Raw genomic sequence first — 18,082 nt, 5'->3', positions numbered from 1 at the left:
TGGTTTGGAAGAATAAGCATTGTTAAAATGTCTGTACTACCCAAAGCAATCTGCACATTCAGTGCAATCCCTAGCAAAATAACACCAGCATTTTTCACAGAGCTGGAACAAACAATCCTAAAATTTGTATGAAACCAGAAAAGACCCCAAATAGCCAAAGGAATGTTGAAAAAGAAAACCAAAGCTGGTGGCATCACAAGCTATATTACAAAGCTGTCATCATCAAGACAGTCTGCTACTGACACAGAAACACATAGATCAATGGAACAGAATAGAGAACCCAGAAATGGACCTACAACTCTGTGGTCAACTAATCTTTGGCAAAACAGAAAAGAATATCCAGTGGAAAAAAGACAGTCTCTTCAACAAATGGTGTTGGGAAAATTGGACAGCCACATGCAGAAGAATGAAACTGGACCACTTTCTTACACCATACACAAAAAAATTCAAAATGGATGAAAGACCTAAATGTGAGACAGGAATCCATCAAAATCCTAGAGGAGAACACAGGCAGCAATCTCCTTGACCTCAGACGCAGCAACTTCTTATTAAATACGTCTCCAGAGGCAAGGGAAATAAAAACAAAAATGAACTATTGGGACTTCAAGATAAGCTTCTGCACAGCAAAGGAAACAGTCAACAAAACTAAAAGGCAATGAATGGAGGGCGCCTGGGTGGCTCAGTCGTTGAGCGTCTGCCTTCGGCTCAGGTCATGATCCCAGGGTCCTGGGGTCGAGTCCCGCATCGGGCTCCCTGCTTGGCAGGAGGCCTGCTTCTCCCTCTCCCACTCCCCCTGCTTGTGTTCCTGCTCTCACTGTCTCTCTCTCTGTCAAATAAATAAACAAAATCTTTAAAAAAAAAAAAAAAGGCAATGAATGGAATGGGAGAAGATATTTGCAAATGACATATCTTATAAAGGGCTAGTATCCAAAATCTGTAAAGAACTTACCAAACTCAACACCAAAAAAACCCCCCAAAAAATCCAGTCAAGAAATGGGCAGACGACATGAACAGACATTTCTCCAGAGAAAACATACAAATGGCTAGGAGACACATGAAAAACACTCCACATCACTGGGCATCAGGGAAATACAAATCAAAACCACAATGAGATACCCCTTCAAACCAGTTAGAATGGCTAAGATTAACAAGTCAGGAAACAACAGATGTTGGTGAGGATGTGGAGAAAGGGACACCGTTGGTGGGAATGCACACGGGTGCAGCCACTCTGGAAACGGTATGGAGGTTCCTCAGAAAGTTAAAAATAGAACTACCCTATGATTGAGCAATTGCACTACTAGGTATTTACCCAAAGAATACAAAAACACTGATTCAAAGGGGCACGTGCACCTCGAGGTTGATAGCAACAATGTCCACAATAGCCAAAATATGGAAAGAGCCCAGATGTCATCGACTGATGAATGGATCAAAGATGTGGTGTATGGTGTATATATACAATGGAATATTATTCAGGCATCAAAAAGAATGAAACCTTGTCATTTGCAGTGATGTGGTTGGGACTAGAGTGTATTATGCTAAGCAAAATAAGTCAGGCAGAAAAAGACAAATACCATATGATTTCACTCATGTGGAATTTAAGGAACAAAACAGATGAACATAGGGGAAGGGAAGGAAAAATAAGATAAAAACAGAGGGAGGCAAACTGTAAGAAACTTTTTTTTTTAGATTTTATTTATTTGACAGAGAGCGCACAAGCGGAGAGCTGCAGAGGGAGAGGGAGAAGCAGGCTCCCCACTGAGCAGGGACCTCAACATCAGGCTTGATCCCAGGACTCTGGGATTATGACTTGAGCTGAAGGCATATGCTTAACCGACTGACCCCCCAGGCACCCCAAGAAACTCTTAAGTATAGGGATCAAACAGGGTTGCTGGAGGGGAGGGGGATGGGTTAATGGGCGATGGGCATTAAGGAGGGCACTTGTAATGAGCACTGGGTGTTACATGCAAGTGATGAATCACTAAATTTCTACCACTGAAACCAGTAATAAAATATATGTTAACTAATTTAAATAAAATCTAAAAGAAAAAAAGAACAAACACACACAAAAATATATATAAAAAATCTGTTTCTTTATATTTGTATCTGAGTAGGGAAATAGAAGTTATTTTTTAGACTTTTCATTTAAGTAAAATATCTGCATGAGTATTAAGAATGGCTCTTAAGACGATTGTATACTTTGCATTGCTTACTTGTTTTTATGTATGATTTGTTAATGAATACAAATCATTAAAGAGAGCTTAATATGACAAATTATTTTTTTAAATATGTTCTGCTAAAATAGATTGAATTTTAAAAGTAAATTTCCAGAATGCCAGTTAAGTACAGCTCTGTTCAGATTCTTGCAGGGGAACACAAATGCTTTGAATTCAAGAGAGTAAAGAAGGAAATACATACATGTGTATACATGTATATACATACGTATACTTATGTATGTATATATAAGCCTTTTTTCAAGATTGTGAATCTGTGTGTGTGTGGGAGCATGAACACAAATACATGATTTAGAGTTGAAGGAGATGGCTAGGTGATCATAGGGCAAAATGACTGCACGGAAGTCATACCTCAGGGTTCTTCTTTCATTCTGAAGTCCTGCAAGGATATGAACCAGGTGATCAATTTCATAGAAAGCAACTGGGAGAAATACTATATTATTAGCTTTCTACTATTAATTTTATTTAAGTCCAATAACTATTACTATTGGTGATTCATTAGATATAGCTTTATATCTAATGAATATATATATATAGCTATGTCTGTGTCACATAGACATAGCTTTATTACATATAAGAACTTTTTTATTGAGATTATTACTGTTATAATTATCGTTATTAAACCAGAACTGTGATGATGTATTTCTTTCTTCTTCATAGGGTTATTCCCATTGTGTTGATGTTTATATAAAGCAGTGCCAGGAGGTAACATAATAGTATACTTTATTGGATTTTATTTTATTTTATGCTAATTTGTGTTTTTAAAACCATTTAAAAATTATATATTCACTATGTAAAATGCCTCTGTTTAGGGTGCTTACTTGAGAAATGATATATTTGAAGATGCAGCGATACTCTGCCAACGAGTGAACAAACAAGTTGGAGATATCTTTAGCAATCCAGAAACAGTACTGGCTAAACTTATTCAAAATGTATTTGAAGTCAAACTACAGGTAATTTTAAACTGACTAAATAGTTCTTCAGGCAATATGTGATTTTTTTCCTCTGTTTTAAAAGTTTTTCAAAAATTTAGTTTATTCATGTAATGCCCTTTGGGATAGTAATCTATTCAGTGAAGGGGAAAGGAATGACAGTATCATGCTTTTGTAAAAAATATTGTTCATCAAGAAAAAAGGTGCTAATCATAATCACTGAGTATCATCAGAGCATGTTTGAAATTTATTCCAGCAGAAGTAGTAGTTATAACAGGTTGTAGAGGGGAAACCTCAGATTTTTATTTTTATTGGGTCCTCACTTTGACCAATAGATGGCATTTGTGAAATTGGGTAAGAATTACAAGTGCAATCTGTAGAATTTTTTATAATATGTACTAACATGAAAAGAAAAAACACAGTAATTTAATTTACAACCTTGACTCCCATAGCACTGTACATTAAAGCAACATTTCCTAAACTATGTTTACTACCGGATTAAGCAACATTAAAGAAGTGTTTGTTTTTAAAACACAATTCAGGACTCTTAATATCCTTTAACAGCACTAATACGTATTGTGATTCTCTGAAAACAGGAGTCTAAAATTTTAGAGTAATGCCTGTTAATGTCTCAAGGGACACTAGGGTTACCCAGGCCAGTTTGGGAAATGCTATTTCTTAAGGAATTGACTATTATCAGTATAGCCTCAGGTTTTGTTTTTTAAATGTACTTTATGAGGCAAGATAGGCCAGTTTCAAAAGAAATTTTGAAATTTTTAATACTTATTCCTAAAAGTGCTATAGATGAACAGGTAAATATGAGAAGCATTAAAAATTAAAAACCTGTGTTCTTATTTTTTTTATATTGGTATATTTTCTATGCATTGCCTTTTCCATTGTATTTTAATCAGAACAATTCAAGAATGTGGAGTAATTTTAGAGAAAAATATATAATTTAATATTTACTTAATTGATAAAATGTTGACTTTTTTCTCAGAGTTTTGTGAAAGACCAGTTAGAAGAATGTAGGAAGTCTGATGCAGAGCAGTATCTCAAAAATCTCTATGATTTGTATACAAGGTATGCTTTTAATTACTAGAAAATAGGAAAACAGTAACATCTCAGATTTTCTTTCCTTTTTTTTTTAATAGAAAATGAAGTATTTTTTTTTTTTGAGTAATAGTTTGTAGATAGTAGTATACCTTTTAGCATTAAATGCTTGATTATATAGACTACTGTTGTACAAAGAGCAGTATTCTTAGCATGTTAACTTAAGGAATTGGATATTATGCTGTATAGTCATGTACTTTAATGTAACTTTTTTTACGTTAAGACTCAAGAATTTTGTTTCTGGTTTTAATTGTAAGCTAGTTCACTATTCTTTAATTTTTTTCTCTGAGACATAGTATAATGACATTTATCTGGCAGTTAAAACTTTAGAAATTGAGAAAGTCACAAATTCTTAACAAATGACAGTTTCAGCCTTAAGTCTGATATGAAAATTTGCCTTGGGCTTTGTAAATACAAGTGTAACATTTGGAAATATCATATCAGAAGCTGTTTCGGGAGTTTTTTTTCCCAGTCCTATTGTTGTTCATCAGTGTCATCATTTTGAGAGGAGGGTTTTCAAAAGTAACCATCATCAGGAAGTCCATCCCAACAACATTTATTGTGAGCCTATCTTTAATAATGTGAAACAGAAAATTAGAGGAAAGTCCACATGGACAAAGACAAAAGAGAATGAACGGAAAGTAGATCTCTCAGTATTCTGACGTGGGTACCATGTCATGAATGGCATTAGAACATATTGAAGTCATTCTGCCACTGTTGCCATTTCTAGACTGGTTGGTTGCCTTGGTTTCTTCTCCTAAGTCATCCCTAGGAGATTATCCCTAGTCAGTTTTCTAAGCCACAATGTTATTTGTAATATCCATTCTACTTTATATATAGCCCTATGCAGCTGCTCTCTGTATCCTAAGTGCCTTCCAAGGTTTAAGAAATGGTGGTTTAACATAAGTTATTAAAATCACATTGTAAAAATATATATTCCTTAGTATTGTCACTGTACCTAAAATATACATTAATTTTTTCCCCCTTTTCCATGAAAAGAACCACAAACCTTTCCAGCAAGTTGATGGAGTTTAACTTAGGTACTGATAAACAGACTTTCTTGTCGAAGCTTATCAAATCCATTTTCATTTCCTATTTGGAGAACTATATTGAGGTGGAGACTGGATATTTGAAAAGCAGAAGTGCTATGATCCTACAGCGCTATTATGACTCAAAAAACCATCAAAAGAGATCCATTGGCACGGGAGGGTGAGTGTTTCTGTTAAATGTTGTAGTTAAAACTAAAGATTTTAAGACCTTTATTATATTTGGACAAAGTTGTCAAATATTGACAGTGAATTTTCTGTGAAGAACTCATTTAACCCAGCTTATTTACACCATTGATCAAATCCTGTCTCTTGAACCACATGTTGAAATGACCTAACATAATGTAATTAAAATGTAAAGCAGAATACCAGCACTATAAAGAGTTCTATAGTCTCCTTTTTTTTTTTCCCCACACTGAGTAAATTATTCCAGGTTATTAACTAGGAAGCACATCATTTTTTGTTGTTGCAGGTGTGGGAAAAAATAGCAAATAGTTTACAGTTTAGGTATCCTGAGCTTTTTAATACTTGGGCATAAAATTATTTAATTAATACCTTAAAATCTGTGATTATTCGCATACTAGAAGAAAATGATTTGCTATAGGATTGGTGGCATCTGTTATCCAGATCTCAACTGTCTGGGACCAATTTGATTCTAGAATGAAGCAGAATGACTTATGCAGAGCCATATAATTAGAGTACAGAGTACACTCAAATCAGTTTCTTGTTTCCCAGTTTTTTATATACTAAATAGTGATCAGGGAGAGGTTATAATTAGGAATAAGAAGTGACATCTGAAAGGCAGCAGCAAGTAAGGGAAGAGAAAAACTAAAGAACAATCATGAGAATTTAAAAAAAAAAAATAGTTTGGGGTGTGTGGCTGGCTCAGTCAGTGGAGTATGCAACTCTTGATGTCAGGATTGTAAGTTCAAGCCCCATGTTGGGGTAGAGATTAATTTAAAAAAAATAAAATCTTTAAAGATTTTGTTTATTTGAGAGCAAGAGAATGAGAGAGAGCATGAGCAGGGAGAGGATCAGAGGGAGGAGGGAGAAGCAGGCTCCCCACTGAGCAGGGAGCCTGGTGCGGGACTTGATCCCGGGACTCTGGGATCATGACCTGAGCCGAAGGCAGATGCTTAACCAACTGAGCCACCCAGGCGCCCCAAAAATAAAATCTTTTTTTAAAAAAAAAGTTCATAGTGGTCTAGAGCTAGGTATTCTAGGAGCAAAAGAAATCCAACCTTCTAAACATACCACCATAAAATAAATGTTCAAAGTAACCCTCAGTCATTAAGAAAAGCTAAATTATGTTTAATGTATCTTGTTTAATAATGATAAAGAAATGTGCAATATGCTCAAATGGTTAGATATATTTAAAAAGCACTAAATTTTTAAAGTTTATTTTAAGCAGGACCATTTAGTTATATTAACTTATTTGGAATAGTCCACTTCATAAGGAAACCAAACAAGAAATTTTTGGCTATTGAGTCAGAATTATAGAGCTGAAAGAGACTTTAAAGGTCACAACTCCAAGTATACTCATTTTTCAGTTGAAAATCTTATGTTTAGAGATTAAAGCTTATTTCACTTTACAGAACTAATTATTGAAATTAGAACTTTTATGTCTGGCAATTAGTCCATTTTTCTCTGTTGATATATACAACTTAAGTTGAAGAGTACTTGAAATTGAAATCTGTGTATAGTAAAGTGTTCTCTTTTCATTTGTTTTTATGATGCATTAGTATTCAGGATTTGAAAGAGAGAATTAGACAACGTACCAACTTACCATTGGGGCCAAGTATCGATACTCATGGGGAAACTTTCCTATCTCAAGAAGTGGTGGTTAATCTTTTACAAGAAACCAAACAAGCCTTTGAAAGATGTCATAGGGTAAGAGTAGTTATAAATTTATTTTATTTATATGGTTGTGTTTTTTAATCTTTGCCTTGTTTATAGTAAGATATAAATCTGCTCTCTGGTTAGGAACAACTATTTTTTGTAATAAAAAATTATAGAGGTTTTGTTTTGGAGAACAGAATTATTTTAAAATTATTTAGAAGTGTATTTTAATATAATTTCAAAAGTTGAATATACCAAATTTTTCTTCTGTACAATATATTAAATCAAGATATGAAAGGGAGGTTTAGAGCCATCTCATAAAGAAATAGAGCATTAGGGAAAGAAGGATGTCTTAAGAACCGAGATATCAAAGGAAAAGTTGACTCCATTAAAATTTAGAATTTCTTTCCAACAAATGCACTTTAACAAAGGAAACAGCTTAAGTCACAGTCTGCAAGAAGGTATTTATAACCAGTATTACTAGCAGAAGATTATGTAAAACAAATAATAGTGGCAAATAATTGTATAGCATATACTGTGGGCCAAAGCACTTTAGGTATACATCAGCTCATTTAATCATTGTAACAACCTTGTGAGGTTTTTATTCCATTTTACAGATGAAGAAACTGAGATACATACTTCTTAAGCAGTGGAACTGAGAGTTGAGGCAGTCTTAATTTTTTTATTTGTATTGATATATATGTCTATTTTATATTGATAGACAGTAAATCAATAGAAATTATACATATAAATATAAATCAATAGAAAACAAAGACTAATAAACACACATAGTGGGTTCTCAGTAAATAAAGAAACTATCATCTGACTCCATTATATGTGATAGCCAAGAGTGAGGTCTCTGGAGTCGGCCAGAGGTGGACTCAAAACCTGGCTCGACCACTAAACATGTAAACAAATACAGAAAATGTAAATTACCAATAAGATATTCAGTCTCACTAATAGGCAAATGAAACTTAAAATGGGAAAATACTGTCTCAGTCTGCAAAAATTAAGTCTGATCATAGTAAGGATGTGGAGCAATATAAATTTTCTTACACTACCAATGGAAGTAAAAATTGGTATAGTTACTTCGGATAGTAACTCGGAATTCATTAGAGAAACTCACAGGTCTACATGCCATGTCTAACATCATAGCAGCATTGTTTATCATGGTGAAAAATTAGAAGCAAATTAAGTGTGCCTCGAAAAGAGAATTGATAAATTGACATTGTTCATACACTAGAAAACTGTACAACAATTTAAATGACTAGAGTATCAACATGTTGTATCAACAAAAAAATCTCAAAAATACAGTGTTGAGTGAAAAGAACAAAATGGGGAAAAGATATATTCAGTATCATGCCACTATATAAAGTTTTAAAAAGTAGAAGAATACCCTTATATTGTTTAGGGATATGCACAAGCATAAGCATGATAGATTCAGGGTAGTGTTTGCCATGAGGGAGGAGTACTTAAGGGACTTCATCCATATGTAGGACTCCCCTTCCCCCCCAAAAAAGAAAAAAAATCTGAAGTACATTTGGAAAAAATGATAAGATATGACACATCTGGGGGCGCCTGGGTGGTTCAGTCGTTAAGCATCTGCCTTCGGCTCAGGTCATGATCCCAGGGTTCTGGGGTCGAGCCCCACATCGGGCTCCCTGCTCTGCAGGAAGCCTGCTTCTCCCTCTCCCACTGCCCCTGCTTGTGTTCCCTCTCTTGCTGTGTCTCTCTCTGTCAAATGGGTAAATAAAATCTTAAAAAAAAAAAAAAAAAAGATACGACATATGTGGGTGGGTGATGGGTATATTTGGTAAATTATCTCTAGTTTTCTGAATGCTGGAAATGTGTTAAAATATTTCTAAAGATCATTGAACCTGAAGCAGTCAACATTATGTTGTTTGAATCATAGTAACTAGCTCAGTGTCCTGACCTTTTACCTGGAAAGTTACAAGATAGAAATTCAGTTGAAGTTCAGCACAATCTAATCCAAGAAACATGTGTTTACTTTGTACCAGCTGCTATGTTAGGCACTGAAGATATAAAAATAAGACATATATATTACTTTTGAATAGTGTGGAGAAAGGAGGTTGACATAGAAATAATCAGTGCAAAATAGGTATACCCTGCTGGGACCAAAGACGGTGCAGCCAGCTCTGCCTGGTTAAAGAATTGAGGAAGAGTATTTATTTGAAAAGGTTTCAAAAAGAAGGGGACTTTTTAAGCCTGAGTCTTAAAGCTACATAGGATATCTTCAAGAGGTGATTCTTGCAGAGAATAGTACATGTAAAAAGTAATATACAAAGATCAGATGTGCAGCATAAAATGCTTGAAATAAAAATGTACATGGGAGAGTAATGAGAAAGGAAATTGCAAAGGTAAACAGAAACTCTTTGTACACCATGGATAGAAATTTAGACTTGACCTTGTAGATGATGCAAACTTTAAAGGATTATTAAAAAAGGGCAGTGTAATGAGCAGATTGGTGCTTTTTTCCTTTTTAAAAAAATAACTTTGAGATACCTTTGACATTCTGTAAAATGCATATATTTAAACTGCACAGTTTGATAACTTTGGTAAGTTATGTCTACATTTCTGAAGCTATAACTTCAGTCAGGATAACGAACTGATCCATCACCTCAAAAAGTTTCCTTTTGTCCTTTTATAATCCCCCTTTCCTCTCCCTTCACTTCTATCCTCAGAGAACCACTGATCAGCTTTATGTCACTATAGATTTATTTTCAAAAAGAAGGCGACATTTGAGGACTGAGTCTTGAAAGCTAAATAGGATGTCTTTAAGAGGTTCATCAATTTTCTAGTTTTTATAAATAGTATATGGTATGTTATAATATGTACATGTGTTTCTGGCTTCTTTCACTCAGCATGATTATTTAGAAATTCATCCATATTGTTGTGTGTATTAGTATGCTCCTTTCTATTGCAGAGTAGTATTTCCTTGCATGAATATACCACAGTATGTCTGCTTAAACTATTGATAGACATTTAGATTGATTTCAGTGTTTGACTATTATGAATGAAGTTGCTGTGAACATTCATGTATATGTCTTTATGCAGACATATGCTTTCATTTCTCTTGGGTATATACTTAGTAGCAATATGGCTGATTCATATGGTATTTCTTTTAAAGAAACTGCCAAACTATTTTCCAAGGTTGTTTCATTTGCCATTCCTGCCAGCAATGTGTAAAAGTTTCATTTGCTCCCCATGATCTCCAACATTTGGTATGATCAATCCTTTTTTTTTTTAAGATTTTATTTATTTATTTGACAGAGACACAGCGAGAGAGGGAACACAAGTAGGGGGAGAGGGAGAAGCAGGCCTCCTGCGGAGCAGGGAGCCCGATGCGGGACTCGATCCCAAGACCTTGGGATCATGACCTGACCCTAAGGCAGATGCTTAACAACTGAGCCACCCAGGCGCCCCATAATCAGTCCTTTTAATTTTAGACAGCCTAACGGTGTGTAGTGATATCTTATTAGGGTTTTAGTTTTACATTTAGGTCTATGATCAGTTTTGAGTTAATTTATACATGTCCTATGGTGTATGGATCAAAGTTCAGTTTTTTGCATTTAGGCATCCAGTTGTTTAAGCGTTATTTATTGGAAAGACTATCCTTTCTCCACTCAATTACTTTGGAACCTTTGTCGAAAACTGCTTGACAATTTATATGTGGATCTGTTTCTGGACTCTCTTCTGTTCCATCGACCTATTTGTCTTTGTGCCAATACTACACTGTCTTGATCACTGTAATTATTAAGTCTTGAATTAGGTAGTGTCAGTCCCCTAATATTTTCATATAAATTATTTTGCATCCTTATATGTCTTATAACCACTTTGTCAGTCTCTGGGGAAAAAAAGTTTGGGGTTTTGATTGCATTGAATCTATAGTTCTGTTTGTGGAGAAGTGACATCTTAATAATATTGAGTGTTCAGTCTACAAATAAAGTATATCTGTCCAGGGGCGCCTGGGTGGCTCAGTTGGTTAAGCAACTGCCTTCAGCTCAGGTCATGATCCTGGAATCCTAGGATCGAGTCCCACATCGGGCTCCCTGCTCAGTGGGGAGTCTGCTTCTCCCTCTGACCCTCTCCCCTCTCATGTTCTCTCTCACTCTCTCTCTCAAATAAATAAATAAAATCTTAAAGAAAAAGTATATCTGTCCATTTATTTAAGTTTTCTTTAATTTTCCTTACCAAAGTTTTGTAATTTTTTAGCACACAAGGTTTATCCCTGAGTATTTAACATTTTTTGTGCTATTTTAATGTAATGCAAGTGGTATTTTTTAATTTATATTTTTGATACTCTGTTGTCAGTGTATAGAAAAACAGTTGATTTTTATATGTTGACTTTATACCTGCAACTTAACCAAACTTATTAGTTCTAGTAGCGCTTTTTTTTTTGTAGATTCCAAAGGATTTTCTAAATAGTCTATCATGGAGTCTGCCAATAAGTCAATTTTACTTATTCCTTTCTAGTATAGAAACCTATTATTTGGTTCTCTTGCATTATTGCATTGCTCAGAACCTCCAGTACAATGATGAATGGAAGTGGTGAGAGCAAATACCTTGTATTATTCTTGATCTTAAGAATAAAGCATTGAGTCTTTCACCATTAAGTATGATATTAATTATAGGTTTTTCACAGATGCTCCTTACCAGATTGAGGAAATGCTTTTATTTTTAGTTTTCTGAGTTTTTATAAGATTAGGTGTTGGATTTTGTCAAATGCTTTCTTTTTATTATGTTAGTATGCTGAATTACATTGATTTCCAAATGTTAACCTTGCATTCCTTTGATAAACTCCCCTTGGTTATCAGGTATTATCCTGTGTATATTTTGTTGGATTAGGTTTGCTGAACTTTTTTTTTTTTTTTTTTTAGATTTTTATTTATTTATTTGACAGAGAGATAGCGAGAGCAGGAACACAAGCAGGGGGAGCGGGAGAGGGAGAAGCAGGCTTCCTGCCGAGCAGGGAGCCCGATGTGGGACTCGATCGCAGGACCCTGGGATCATGACCTGAGCCGAAGGCAGACGCTTAACGACTGAGCCACCCAGGCGCCCGGGATTTGTAAATTTTATTAGTCTTTTCAAAGACTCTGTTTTGGGCTTAGTTGGTTTTTCTCTATTCTATATTTTTTCTATTTCATCTGTTGCTTATATCTTTATTATTTCTTTCCTTCTAGTTTATTTGCCTTAAATTTGGTGTTCTTTTCTAACTCCTTGAGGTAGTCATTAGATCACTGATTTTCTGCTATTCTTTTGCTGAACTTTTGTTTAGAATTTTTGTGTTTGTGTTCATGAGGGATATTGACTTATACATATATTTTTTTCACACAATGTCTTCGTCTAGTTTTGGTTATCAGGGTAATGTTGGCCTTGTGGAATGAGTTGGAAAATATTTCTTCCTCTTTAATTTTCTGGAAGAGTTTGTGTAAAATTGATATTATTTCTATCTTAAATGTTTGCTTGAATTTACCAGTGAAATAATTTGGGCCTGCGGTTTTCGTTGTGAGGGTTTTTAACTACAAATCCAACTTCTTTAATAGATTTAGAACTATTTAAGGTACCTATTTCTTTTTAATTGAGCTTTGGTAGTTCATGTCTTTAAGGATTTGTATATTTCACATAAATGTTTGAATTTATTGGGATTAAGTTGTTCATGATATTTCCTTATTATCCTTGTAATATCTGTAGAATCTATAGTGATGTCACCTTTTCATTCTTGATATCAGTAATTTGTATATTTTTTCCCTGATCAGTCTGGCTAGAGGTTTATCAGTTTTATTGATTTTCCCAAAGAATCACCTTTTGGTATCATTGATTTTTCTCTATTCTTTTGTTTTGTGTTTCATCAGTTTCCACTCTTTATTGCTTTTCTGCTGCTTGGTTGGGTTTCATTTGCCCTTCTTTGTTTAGTTTTGTAAGGTGGGAACTGAGGTCATTGATTTGAGACCGTTCTTCTCTAATATAAACATTTAGTCTTATAAATTTCTCTGTAAGGTAAGCTTTAGCTGCATACCACAAATTTTGATATGTTGTATTTATTTTCATTCAGTTCAAAATACTTCTAAATTTCCCTTTTGATTTCTTTTGGCCCAAGAGTGATTTAGAAGTGTTTTAGTTGTCAGATATTGGGGTATTTTTTAGTTCTTTCTGTTATTGATTCAAATTTGATCCTGTTGTGGTTAGAGGACATACTTTGTATGATGTGAATCTGTTTTAAATTTGTTGAGACTTGTTTTAGTCCAGGATATGATCCATCTTTGTGAATGTTTTGTGTATACTTGAAAAAAGAAGTGTATATCCTGATGTTGTTAGATGGAGTATTCTATAAATGTCAGGTCCAGTTGATTGACAGGGTTGTTTACATCTTCTGTCTGCCTATCAATTTTCTGTCTACCTCTTCTATCAATTATGCATGGATATATGAATGTAAACAGGAGGAGGGTGAAAAGTTTATTCTTTATTGCTTGTTAAGGGCTTCTGTTGAGGATCAGTGAGCAAAGAAGGGAGGTAAAGGTTGTGGTAGAGCGACTAGTGAAGAGTAAACTTTGAGGTAGTATTAAGAAGATCAGGAAGGGAATTGAGTAATACCAAATCAGTATTTATAATAGGGTTTTTAAAGGGGTTATGCACTTCAGCTCCCAGCTCTTTATATCAGATAATAAGCATTGCTCTGAGAAAGGTAAATGAATAGACTACGAAGTGGCAACAATCAGTTGATAAATAATACAGAAAGCAGTGATAAGATGTTGAGAGGTAGTTTTCTAACTTTTTAAAGAGAGATTTCATTTTCTCACCATAATTACTAATAATTCTTCTGAGTAATCATCAGCAATATCAACAGCAAAATGAACATTTATTATTGTAAGTTTACTGTGTGCCATACATTGTGCTAAAAATACTTTATGTGCATTTTTATATTTTATTCTCACCTCAGGACTAGGATGTAAGTACTGTTAATATTATTCCCACCTTACAGATGAAGAAATTGAGGCCTGGTGGGGTTAAATAATATCTTAAGGGTTTACTCAAAGAGGAAGTGATGAAGCTGGGATTTGAGCCTGTCATATTTTATAGTGCATTTGTTATCGATTTCCCCATTCCCACCCCCCAGAAGAATAGAGAATCCTTTTTATTCTGAGTTTTGCTAGAATAGCTTTTGTTAAAGTTGGTGGCTCTGAAACTTCTTTGACCACAACCTATAAGAAATGGATTTTACATAGCAGTCCAGTGGATCTTTGTTATATGTATGCATATGTGTATGATGTTTTTGTGTGTATGTGTATTTCATAAAACTATATGTGGTTTTAACATGTACATTATACTTTATTTACTCTTGATTCTCTCGTCTCTTCCCTCTTTCTTTCTTGTCGCAATCCACTAATGGATTGCAATCCAGGTGAGAAAAATATTGATCTAGTCTAAGCCAGGAGAATTGTAGATAAATACGAAGCATTGTAACTATATGTCTATGTATGTGAGAGAGGCTTTGGGGGTGGAGAGGAAGAGGCATAAGTTAGCATTTTGAAACCTGAATACTGGGTACATCGTATACAAAATTGATTGCTTAAAAAAAAAAAGAAAAGCCCTTTTTTTTAAAGATAGACTTTAGGAGTGATGTATTTGGTTTTTGTTTTTAAAGCTCTCTGATCCTTCTGATTTACCAAGGAATGCCTTTAGAATTTTTACCATTCTTGTGGAATTTTTATGTATTGAGCATATTGATTATGCTTTGGAAACAGGACTTGCTGGTAAGTATATTTGTGTTATATTTTGTGTTAAATTCCTTTGATCATGCTTGATTAACTGTATGCATAATGTTTTGTATATATTCAACTCTTTATATCAAATTCAGTTCAATGCAATGAATAATGCTTTTTGAGCATCTATAATGCAAGAGTTTGTCAGGCGCAGAAAGTTACACAAAGAGTTCTCTCATATTGCTTACATCAAACAGGGCAGGGTAAGCTACATAAGTCACTACAGTGTATGGCAGAATGTGGTACAATGCTACAAGTTATAAAATGTCAAAGGAGCAGAACTGAAGGTGACAGCAATTCTGGTTGAAGCAGTTGAATAATGTAAAGTTTAGAAGGGAAAATATTCCAAAATAAGCCTGGAAAGGAATAGATTCATATTAAAATTTTTCTTTTGCTTTTGGTCTTTCAGGTTTACTGGTATTAATAGGATAATAATGATTTCTTCCCTAAATTCCAACCGCATTAATGTAGTTCCCTCTTTGAACTTGCCACCTGTTCAGTGTGCATCTCAAATTTAACATATCCCTACCGAAACTCTTTATCTTCCATTTAAACTTGTTCTACTCCCATTCTTTCCCATGTCCTTAAAAGGCATTACTATTTACTAGTTGCTCAGGCCCCAAACATAGGAGTTGCCATATTTCTTCCTTTTCATCAAACCTGATAGCTAGTCTGTTAGCAAATCCTATACTTCCAAACATAACTCAAATTCATCTACTTTTCTCAAGCTCTACTAATGCCACCCTAATTTAAATACCATCATCTGTATCCATTCCTTACTGGCCTTTCTGTAAACATTCTCAACCTCTCCACAATACTGACTCCACATAACAGTTTGATTATCATTTCCTTGTTTAAGACCTTTTAGGGACTTCCTATTAATTTTAGGGGAAAAACAATAACAAACTTTACAAAAGCATGGCTTTTGATCTGTCTTCCTGTTATGTATTCATCCACTTCTCATATTGTACTTCCTCTCACTACCTTAGCCATCAGCCACTCTAGCCTTCATTCTTTTTTTTTCTCACTCAGGCTTTCCCCCATCCCCCAATCCCTTTTCCTTTAGCACTTCTCATGCCTGACTTTTCAGCCTCTGATCTCAGTTAACTAAGATGTCACCTTCTTAAAGAGGCTTTTGTGGATTACTCTAAGATAGCCCTCTACTCCCAGCCTAGTTATTCATTATTTCATCACTGAATTAATGTTTTTCATAGCACTTATCACAGTGAAATTTTCATCTGTTAATGTCTGCTTCCACTTACCAGAATTCATTCACTTTTAAATGCCTACTCCTGCACTCACAGAGCTTTCATTCCTAGGGATAAGATAGACAAATGACTAGAAAGTACAATGAAGAAAAATAAAATTGAGTAAGATAGTGAGAAGTGTTGGGGAGGTAGGATGGGGGAATTCAGGAGCAGAGGACTTTTTTTAGAGAGATTGGTTAGGGAATGCCTCTCTGAGGAATTATATGAACTAGAGAGCTGAATGGAGTGAAAGAGTAAATGGAGTATTTGGAGAAAGAGTATTTTAAGAGAACAGCATATATGCTCTTTTGGCTAGGAATCTCATCTGTCTTATTCACCATTATTATCTAGTACTTAGAAAGCACATAGCAGATGCTCAAAAATGTTTATTGACTGTATATCACATCATTTTTTAGTTTTTTAACACTGAAGCAAAATTACCATAATTCAGTAAACTTGATTTATTCTTACCCATTTTTTAATTTGCTCTCATGATTGTAGATTTGCTCTCAGGACAGATTAAAAGCATTTGTATCCTGCTTTTTTTAACTTAATTACAGTAGACTCTTTTTTTTTTTTAAGTTTATTAATTTATTTTCTTAAGTAATCTCAATACCCAGTGTAGGGCTCAAACTCATGACCCCAAGATCAAGAGTCGCATGCTCTTCTGACTGAGCCAGCCAGGCACCCCAATTACAGCAAACTCTTGACATCAAGTATTTAACATTTGCCATTTGCAAATGACTAAATGTGGCAATTTGTATTGGGATGATAATACCTCAAAGATATTAAGAAGATTAAAGAAGATAATGAGAAAAACTAACAAGAATTTGAATCCATATGGTATGAAGGATTTATTATTTAGCTCATATGGAAATCTAGCATCTTCATTTTAGTAGCTGTATTCACAATTTGGAAGGACTTAGAAAATTTACTGGTAGGATGAAAATGTCTCTTATAATTCATAAATTTTCTTCCCTGCAGCCATTCAGTTAGCACTTACTGCTATTATTTCTAATGATAGTATAAAATTTTGTCATGCATATATATTATAAAGTTAAATAAAATTAACTATCCCCTCTTACTAGACATACTGGTTTTTTTCCAGCAGTTTAGTAATATAAATAATGCTGCAGTGAACATTGTAGAGCTTAAAGTGTTTTCCTTATTTTGAATTATTTTCTCTGTATGAAATCCCAGAGGTGAAGTTAGCAGAGCAAAAGTATGTTACCAGAGACACCTGCCTGGCTCAGTTGGTAGAGCATGCAACTCCTGATCTCTAGGTTATGAGTTCGACCCCCATACTGGGGCTAGAGTTTACTTTAAAAAAAACAAAAAACCAAAAAAAACCCACAAAGTGTGTTACCAATTTTTAAAATTTCTATACATAAAGCCTTTTCCAAAAGGGTTTTTTTTGCCCTAATTTACACTGCTGTTGCATGTACCAGTTCTTCTGCATAACATTGAATATTCTTTTAAAAACTTTAATTTAGTGGTTAAAAATATACATAAATATTACCTTAATTTTAATAACTTTGATTAATAGTAAGGATTTTCCACATGTGCATTGACTTTATTTTTTTCTTTTGTAAGTTTGTGTTGGAGCCTTTAATTTTCTTACCAGTTGGTGATTTTGTCTTTTATGGGAAAATGAAACACCTTTGCTTTCATTTTTAAAACTTTGAAAAAAATCATCATCCTATAAAGAATTCTAGCTATTAATTTTATTTTCTCATATGTGAATATTTTCCCTAGCCCATTATACCTTTTCATTTTAGCTAGAAACACAAACATCTAAGGTTAGAATGGACTGCTCTTCTACAAAAAAGAGGAAACTGAAGTCTGGATAGGTCAGCTCTCTTTTTTGGAGTCAGCATGTTGAGTCGCTTGAATGCC

The 18,082-nt window shown here is 34.3% G+C and overlaps 1 protein-coding gene across 2 annotated transcripts in view; it reads left to right on the top strand.

Annotated features, from left to right (window-relative positions):
- The window catches only part of EXOC5 (exocyst complex component 5), a 61,572-nt gene that overhangs the window by 30,980 nt on the left and 12,510 nt on the right, over positions 1 to 18,082 (top strand). For both annotated transcript variants that reach the window (XM_045900931.3, XM_045900932.3), the window contains exons 8-13: positions 2,892 to 2,936; positions 3,044 to 3,184; positions 4,161 to 4,243; positions 5,273 to 5,482; positions 7,062 to 7,209; positions 14,822 to 14,930. In XM_045900931.3, the coding sequence (XP_045756887.1) occupies positions 2,892 to 2,936; positions 3,044 to 3,184; positions 4,161 to 4,243; positions 5,273 to 5,482; positions 7,062 to 7,209; positions 14,822 to 14,930 (736 nt within the window). The remainder of the gene's footprint in view (positions 1 to 2,891; positions 2,937 to 3,043; positions 3,185 to 4,160; positions 4,244 to 5,272; positions 5,483 to 7,061; positions 7,210 to 14,821; positions 14,931 to 18,082) is intronic.

This window comes from Mirounga angustirostris, unplaced genomic scaffold (genome assembly GCF_029215605.1).
Source record: "Mirounga angustirostris isolate CCGP_5_RB_7025 unplaced genomic scaffold, mMirAng1.0.hap1 SCAF_9, whole genome shotgun sequence".
NCBI classification, from domain to species: Eukaryota; Metazoa; Chordata; class Mammalia; order Carnivora; family Phocidae; genus Mirounga; species Mirounga angustirostris.
Note: the sequence above shows the minus strand (reverse complement) of the source record. Positions and strands in the feature narration are given on the sequence as shown.